This window comes from Gnatocerus cornutus, chromosome 1 (assembly GCF_029298725.1).
Source record: "Gnatocerus cornutus isolate USDA-ARS CGAHR chromosome 1, icGnaCorn1.1, whole genome shotgun sequence".
Taxonomy (NCBI): Eukaryota; Metazoa; Arthropoda; class Insecta; order Coleoptera; family Tenebrionidae; genus Gnatocerus; species Gnatocerus cornutus.
The window spans coordinates 37678769-37688305 of NC_142233.1; the positions used below are offsets into that span (position 1 = coordinate 37678769).

At 36.7% G+C, this 9537-nt stretch overlaps 1 protein-coding gene across 1 annotated transcript; it reads right to left on the bottom strand.

The window, feature by feature from the left end:
* Positions 1–3571: 3571 nt before the first annotated feature.
* On the bottom strand, positions 3572–5638 carry LOC148182283 (insulinoma-associated protein 1a-like). Its single transcript, XM_088038077.1, has one exon. It carries the CDS (start codon positions 5580–5582, stop codon positions 4779–4781), a length of 804 nt encoding a protein of 267 aa, XP_087894203.1. The 5' UTR covers positions 5583–5638; the 3' UTR covers positions 3572–4778.
* Positions 5639–9537: the final 3899 nt, after the last annotated feature.

Below are 9537 nucleotides of genomic sequence, written 5' to 3' on the forward strand. Positions count from 1 at the left end.
CACTCTTGACCAATCAATTCTCAGATAATGTAGAAAAGGATAGACTTATTTAGTTGTCAGTTTTCAGTGTGTTAGAAAGAAACAAAACTAATGCTGCTTTTCTGAGATTGTTCGATGATGTTGGCCCAGACTTAAGACATCATCCCCGAATCTGTTATACTAAAAGATCTTTGAATTTTGGGGTTAGTAAGATTTCTGACTTTTGAAAGCTACAAAAAACACAAACGTAGAACAAAGTAACGATCGTAAACAAAGCACACAATGAAAACTTGAAAAAGCAACAAACAACGTGTAATAATTTCAATATTCAAACTTAAAATTTGAAATGTCAAAAACAATGTTGGTAATAAACCCAATATGGTAAAATGTTCCCAAAAGTGCCCGAGCAGCAGCGCTTTCCAAAGCATATGCGGAGAAACAGTAGAACTACATGAATGCACAGGTCGTACTCCTCATTTATTTTGAATACCGCATTTCAAGGTCATAATTTGTGAAAATTGTGGAGCTCTACGGCAAATTTGAGAAGATTTATCCATTGAATTGAACATAAACGAGTACTGGAACACCCAAAGACCTGTTCGTGATTATTTTCAATACATAAATCCTCTTAAATTTGTCGTAAAGCTCCACAACTGTCACAAATTATGACCTTGAAATGCGGTATTCAAAATAAATGAGTAGATATACAGCAGGTCGTGGTAGGCGGATTTCCGAACATTTACTGTAGAGTGGGCTATCTATATATTCTTTCATCTAAGATAGCCCCCAATAGGTAATACAGAACACCCGTGGGGTGGTCACTCTTATGAACCAATTGAAATCACAAGCAGTGTTGCCATAGATAAATACCGAACTGTCGCTACGCGTTGGTACAAAATCCGCTACATGTCGCTACCACAGACAAATATAAAAGAAAAGGGCGGAAAGAGTGAAAGAAAGGAGGATTCGATTTCTAAGGGGATTATAAATGACTTCTAAACAAGTAATTTTTGAGGAAAGAACCTAATTTTTTTCAGAACGTTAAAAATATGTCCCGCAATTGTTTTTTTTTTATTTTTAACTCGCCAATCAATGTTCGTTAAATGTAAGTCTGCCATTCGCCACAAGAGGACAACAGCTTAGCAATACTACTGTATATAAGTAAAGTCCGTTTTTTTATTAAAAAATCACCAACACCGCACTCTCCCAGCACTTTATAGTAAACCCAGTTGACATATACCTAGTAAATTTTATGGCCACATTATGAGAGGGCCGGGCAGTACTAATCCTTGCGATTGGAGACCATAAGTGAGCACGAAATGAGTGCGAGCCTATTCAACCATCGGTCAACTCTCCACCTAGAACTTTGTCGGCTGCAGTTTACAACACCCAGTTTTATTTCTATGGGTGGTTTGACTTAAGCCATAAAATGTTTACTAGGTATATGTCAACTGAGGTTACTATACAACCGGCAACATCGTCGACAGTGACTTTTTGGTGATAAAATCAAATAGGTTAGCTGCCTAATTGACAATTTGATTACACAAAACGGCCTTTCAGGCTGTGCCGTGTCTTTTCACTATTAAATAATTTGTTTTGCAATCCAACAGGCTGTAAAAGAAACGTTTTTAACGGAAACACTGCCTAATTTTCAGAAATGTCAAAAATTTGACAACTATTTTCTCACCAAAAATCTCCCTAGACAACGTTGCCGGTTGAAATGCAGGGGAATATTGCGATGTTGATGATTAAAAAAAAAATGGATTTTATGCACCCAGTAATGTTTGATGGTTATATGTGGTTTTCAAATTTTATTACACATAGTTATTTTTTTACTTTTTTTTGTCAGTGCACTCGTAATTTGTTATTATTATTAGTATATTTGCCAACATTTTAAATGTCGCTACAATTTCGTAGTTTTTGAGCTATCGCCGCTACGTCGCTTTTTGGTCGAAATGTCGCTACCGGTAGCGGAATTTCGCTACGTCTGGCAACACTGATCACAAGACCAACTCTATCCGTATAAGAGGCCTGTTCGCTCCCTATTAAAACGGGTTCCCGTCTAGCAAGCCATGGACGTGCGGATTGTGGCGTCACCTACCTGCCAATTCGAATAACTAAATTATCAAATCTCCGCTGTCAATCATTTTCCGAATCGTAATTCATCGTTTTGGCGTCTTTAAGTTCCTCTTTTGTGGTTACCAGCATTTCTCATCTTACAAACCAACCCTTCCTTGCATCCTCCTGCCCACGGACTTGCTTTGTCTTCGTTGCTTCCTGTTCTGGACTCCACTTGACCTTGATGCCGCAGTTTAGAAGAAACGGTAGGTGCTGTGCGGTGTGCGTCTCGTTCATTTTCATTTAGGAGGGTTGTTGATCGAGTACCTCGCCTTTTTTTCACTTTGGCCAACGCGGTTTTAACTATTGAGACCGAATTTCTTTGATCTCCATGGCATAGCATCACCCGACTACCTTCCACGGATTGTTTCTTATTAAACAGTATCACTTTGTGGAACGCTTGCGCTTTATTGTAGAAAATCTCATGTATCCGTCGATTACTACCCCAAAATCTTCGCGGAGTCCCGCGCAGGGGGTTCTGTTGGTACTTCCGCACCGATAGGGGCTGTCAGACTTTCTCTTTGAACCCGCTTCACGCGCCTAGCGTAGAGAGTCATCATGCGTTCCCAATAATAGCGTAAAAGTGCCTATTTTCGATAAACAGTGCAACTACTGGCGTAATTGACAAATTAACATAACCTATTTGTTCCGTTAGTGACAATGACTGTCCCAGTAGTAGTGGAAAATTTCACAAGACGGCGCCACAATCCGCACTTTTTGACTGGAACTTTTAAAAGGCCCGAGCGGGCAGGCCTCATAAGGATATAGTCGGCCTTGTGAAATCACGTTTCGGAGCTCCCTCTCTGAGATTGACGCATAAATAAATTTTGCAATTATTTCAAATTCAATCGCACAGGTGCCGCCACAAGTCATAGTTTCAAGCACGTGTGTTCGAGCATCAGGTTCAACCGTTGAAAATTTTACAAGTTCTGCAAATTCACAAGTTAAAGTGTGATGTCAGCCTATGTTTTCTTTATTTGAACTGTTTTTTGGTGCCGGTGACTACAAATTTCGTTGAATTAGTGTTGCTTAGTGCTTTAAAAGGTGTTTTATCGAAATTTTTTCATTGAACATGTGTGAAGAGTAGGGTGGATGATACTGATAATTGTACAGATTTTGTTATTTCCAGGATGTATCTTGTGCTGCTAATACAATTCTAAATTGATATTGTATTTTATTTCAAAAAATTAACAAACCCCAAAGCAATAAATAAGTTACGACAACAACCTCATTGCATTAGTGATTCGTGTCGCAGCTGGGTCACTAAATGTCTGCGTCAATCTCATAGATGGCGATAAAAGTCATATGGTTACAATAAGTGTAAGAGAGTGGTCTATCTATTTTGCTTCTTTATCTAGGCGACCAACCACAGCCCCCCAAAAATTGCACGCGTCGCTGTTACCAATAGATCACTACCAACCTTACTACCAACCTAAACGAATAAATTTACTAGGGAGAAATAAAAACGTTGGGGTTAAATTCCGAACTTTATTACATAAAAACATAAATCAACACACTGGTAAATACAGAGGTGCTTTTATATACACAAGATTACATTTAATTTACAATAATATACAGAGCTTACACTAATGTCCACAGGTCGAGATCAAAAAATTATTGGAATTTATTTTTTACAAAAATAAAATACCATTTGTGCCTGTGGCTCACTACATTTTGACTAGAAACACTCGCAAGTACAGATTTACAAAAATATGAAATAATTATAGATTTAAATTAAACTTAGAATTAAACTTAGACTAGATTTATAATGACTAAAATAATTAAGACTAGAAATGAAGACGGTTTGTATGATTAAAACATAAATCATGTTTATAATGCACTTGTTACAAAACAGCTACTAAAATAATTTAAAGTGTGGTATAAGTTGCTGCTTTAAGCTTATTGCAAACTTTTTCCCTCGCCCGCACTTACTAAATCTAAACATTTTTTATAAAGGTGCGAGCTTGCTTCCTTTTCATAATTTGGCACCTAATGCGTACAATCTATAAATTATTTTGATTTTGGTAAAAATGCTTAAAGCTATAAATTATTATCACAAGATTTTACTTATTTAAAAAAAGAATGAAAGACTTTTGGAAAATACCCTATGACTAGACCATGTTAGCATGACTAGATGACTCATAAACTATAATGTATTACTGATTGCCTATACTCAGCGTTTGGAATTGTTACGGAAGTTTCTTTTACATTTTGGTATATCTCGTTCCATTTTATTACTTATCCTACAAAAATTGTTACAATTAAAAAAATTATGACAGAGTGTACAATTAAATTTGAAAAAAAAATTGACTAGAAATTGAAGTACGAAACTGACTAGTTGGACTAGATATACTTAAATTAATGATACTAATTGATAAAACTCCTATTTAGTCCTATTAAATTTTATAATGACTAGATATAACTAATTTGTACTAAAATTTACTTAAATTTCTGGTTGACTAGAAAACTAAAAGGACTAGATTAGTGTCGAGGACTAGAATGTGTGACTAGAATATTTACATAATTTACAATATCTACATTTAAAAGTGGTTTAACCACGTAATACTGGGTACGTACCTTTCCGAAGAGTTAACAGACACCTGATTGACAGGTGGCAAAGGTGGAGGTCTCCACAATCTAGGTGCCATTCTTGGTATCGGCCTAACTGGAACAAGTCTTTGTCAGTCAATTTGGTGAATAGCTTGATGTTTTCTTAAATACGCAATTCTTCTAAATCTCTTTCCGCAGTCTCCACATGGAAATTGTTCTGAACTGTCTTCATTGTCTTCATTCTTTGGTTCCTTGTTATTGTTGGTCGGTCGAGGTTTATGCCAGCGTCTATGAGATGCTAAGTTTGCTGGACAGTTGAAAACTTTATCACATTCTGGACATCGGTATTCCACATGGACTATTCTAGAGCACCTGTGCTGAGCTAATCCAAATGCGTCTTCGTACAGTTCTTTGCAAAGACGACAAACATAGTCTCCGATGTGGTTTTCAATTTTAGCAAGTTCAGCTTTGGCTTCTTCGGTGATTTCAACGACATTGAAAGCTGGATCAATGTCGCCTTTACGCACTACGAGGTTTTCATCAGGTCGGAGTTCTCTGATGATGGTCCCCGAAACAGGAGAGCTGTTGTCTTCATCAAAGTTGAGTTTCCGAGTGGCTTTGCTTTTCTTAGGTGTGGGGTTCGAGGGTAGTTGTTTCTTTTTAGATGGAACTTCGGGGGTTGGAGATTGGGTCCTCTTGACTCCTGGCGATGGCGTGCATGGTGGTGTTATGGGCACTTGACTCTTCAAACTCAAATCCAAAGGATACGCGGTCAGTTCTAGTGGTTCGGAATAACGCAAGTACTGCTGGAGATGCACTGCTGTAGAAGACAGAAGATGAGGTTCAAGACCCAAACGTTGGAGGACTGTCGGTTGGCTATAAGTCGGACGAAAAGCAGCGAATTCCATCTCATGTTGGTAATAGACGCGAGGCATCCCTCGGGGTGTGCAACAACCGACTGAATCCACCAAGTTTACATTGCATTTACAATCGTCGTGCTTTCAAAGCTCGAATACCAGCACCAATAAGCGAGCTCACCCCGCCTAAGTTCCTAAAGAAGCTTGCGCTGGGAGGGGTTACGGACTCCACCCTTAGTGACTATTGGTGAGGGCAAATCTGGAAGCTTAGTTGTCCGGAAAAGCTCGCACTATAACGGATTTTACACGCTTGATTTTTGAAAGACAATATAGTGTTGTAACGGTTTCCGACAACAAATCATTAGTGGGATTCCCTTGCAGATGGTCAGCTACACCCTCGATTGATGTTTTTAGGGGGCAGTGCTATCTTGTGGGATTTTTTTTGTTAATTGCTCAACCGTCGATTTTTCCAAGGTGCATTATCGGCCGTATCGGCAGTTATTGCACTTTTGCACCCCAATTTCGTGTTTCCGTTATTTTATTTGAGATTTATTGATGTCTCATTTCCGGGAGGTATAATTAAGTGCCCACGACGTGCTGCTTTAATTTTCTGATAAGATTACTCTCTTCAGTTATTTTTCTATTGTTGTCCTCAACTTTTACAGCCCCATAAAAATTAATATTCTTTAATAACACCAAAAAATTCCATGTTAGGTGCCTATCAAATATGAAAAATTTCACATTTTCTGTATTATTTTTAATAAAGTTAATCTTTAATTCATAAGTTAAGAGGTACACACCTAATTTGTTGGTAAAATCCTAATTCTCATATATGTAAGTAAGTACAAAAATTGACTGCTAATGTTAAATTATACCTATAAAACAAAAATGTAAATTTATAAAATAAAATTTTTTTTAATAATCGACAATTTTAAAAAATTTCAAATATTCTCAACATAATTTTTATAAAATGATTATTATAGATAACATCACAAGTAATACCTACAATAAAGCACCTAAATAATAATTAATTTAAATTCTTTATTTCAAGAAAACGCTAAAGTCTGATATATCGTATGATCATTATTGTTTGTTATCGAGTCATCCATGAAAATTAATCCGTATGTCTATCAACAATTCATACTAGCGATCTGAGATTGAACTTTGGCAACCGAAACTGTGAAAATAGGTAAATCTAGCGGCGAAGAGGATCAAAAGAAATTCTGGAAGGTGTTAGACACAGAATGGAAGAACACCTTCAACGTTGATTCGCTATTTGCCCACTTTTGGCATTGCAGTTGACAACCATTTGACAGCTGTCAGTACGAATCGACAAATTAATTTGTAAGGCTGACTCGATTACAAACAATATTGATCACGCGATAGATCCATTTTTAAGGTAGATAAAATTACCTACTAAAGTATGTACCTACTTAAGATTCATATTCACAATGTTTAGGCAACCTGTATAGTAATTGCCCACATGATTAAGTAGAAACTTGTTAATTGATTTGTCGCCACATTTTACTTTTATCCCCCGTCACTTTCACTCTCGACTTGCTTGTTGTCGATGCATAAATTTTAATGAGATAAGCTAAAGACATCTTCCCTTTGTGTCTAGGCAAGCCTTGGAACATCCCCTCAAGTCACCGACCATTGACTGTTCAACATCCGTGTCTTCACAAGTGCAGCCGAAGCTACTTAACAACCCCTCAGTGGGTCGCCGTGATTTCAAAGGAACGCACCTTAAAGGAGGGTGTCTTATTATTCCTGAACTACATTCACATCAACAACACGACACCTGTTGCCAATCCATAATTTGACACCTGTTTTACATTCTTATCAGGTGTTGAAGACATTGATAAGAACTACACAAACGCCAATTAATAAGTATCAAAAGTAACGGTCTTTGATCCTGACTTGTGTGTATTAAAAGAACTCGAATTTAATTAAACGGTTGAGTTCCCAACAAAGTTTTCTTCATTAGTGGAGTGTATTGCAGGTAATGCACTGAGGAGAAAAGGGGGTGTGCAGACGCGTGCCCTCCACCCTTTACCTTTCACCCTTATATCGGTAACAAAGGAGCCGCAGCTGCAACTAAGACCCGGTGTGTCTGCTTTTCTCGCTGGCAGGGGGTCAACACTCTTACTTATCATCAGTGGTTCCCAATAAAGTGAATTTTTTATCGGGCACAAAATCTACAGGGGATGTTTCGACCCCTATGAAGGAAATTACGGAACAAATTGAGCTGTTACTAGCAAATTCCGATCCTTATTGAAGAATGTCGCAGGCAATTTACGAAAATATTTACCGATGTTCATTGTGTCTAGTACATAGAGGAAAGGAAAACTAAGAATAGATAAATACTCCTAGCAAAGATAATATTGATTTTTTAAATTATACATTAGAAAATTATTTCTTTTGAAACGTGCTGCATTATAGGGAGGTGGATAAGCATGCTGAAGTTTGATTCCCCCTCATAGGATTAAACAAGGAGAAGAACGGGAATAAAAATATCATTCTTGGAATTCTTTACATGAACGTGTACTATACAATCTATTAAACTTTCTCCTCACTCAGCTTGAATTTCAATCAATATTTAACAGGTTTTCAAGTTTAAACCGTCTCATGTTGGAGGTATTTTGTTTGATCACTACAAATTAGTCCTGAATTTGTATTGAGTTTACTTTGACACAAAACACATCACACATGCGTAAGTTTAACTATACAGGGTATCCCAGAACTCGTGACCCAGAGAAAAAAGGCTTATAAAGGCAACAATTCTGAACCAAAATTTCGCAGCAAAAATTTTCTAGCTCAAAAAACGGTAGCCAATCCGGAAGCTGAACAGAATTTGAAAATCGGTAACTATGGATACATACTTGCGTCCATTGGCCAGGTGAACATTATACTCTCGTTGCCTAGGAAATTTTACTCTGATTTCTGAGTTTTTGCGGTAATATTCGCAAATTTAATTTTTTTCAACATAACTGTGAAATTTTAGTTTTTTTTTAAATCTATACATATAATGCAAATTGTGTTTAAAATTTGCGAGAAAAACCCTGTTTTTCAAGTCAGTTTTCAAAAATATGACGGCGCAGTGGCAAACTACGTTTACACCAAAATTTCACAAGTCATTCATTCATTCGTACGAAGGTCAATTTTGATTATTTTGGCATGTTGCATTTTTTATTATATTATATTTTATTATAATTTCATCAAGTAAAACTTTTGTTACAATCTAAAGCAAACCAAAGGATAAATGTCATTTGTGACACAAGATGTTGACAGATGGATGTAAACGTAATTCCAAATTTTGACGTAATGAAATTGGAAACTAACTTGATAAAACAGCATTTTTTTTCTCAAATTGTGAATACAATTTGGATTAAAACTAAAATGACAACTGACATGTTTTTAACGTATTTATATTGAAAAAAAAAATGCCGTTTGATTTCATAAACCCTCACAATTAGCTAAAAATTACATTTTTAAGGCGTCGCGACGCCAACACTATCAGTGATAAAAACTAATTTTTACGTCAGTTTCTAGAGCTTTGTTCAAAATTAAAGACAATTTTGGGAGTGGACACAAGTGTGACCGGACCCTGTATACAGAGTGGCAACATTATGGGCATACATAGACGAATGGCTAATTATCTGGAAATCCAATTTTTTAATCATCAAATTAAACTCCGTTTTTTTTTCTTTTAAAAAAACACCAACAACGCAATTTTCCCCTTCATTACAACCGGCAACGTTGCCTAGGGAGATTCTTGGTGAGAAAAAGTTGTCAAATTTTTGACATTTCTGAAAATTAGGCAGTGTTTCCGTTAAAAACGTTTCTTTTACAGCCTGTTGGATTGCAAATCAAATGATTTAATAGTGAAAAGACTCGGCACAGCCTGAAAGGCCGTTTTGTGTAATCAAATTGTCAATTAGGCAGCTAACCTAATTGATTTTATCACCAAAAAGTCACAATCGACGACGTTGCCGGTTGTAAAGTGGTGGGAGAGTGCGGTGTTGGTGGTTTT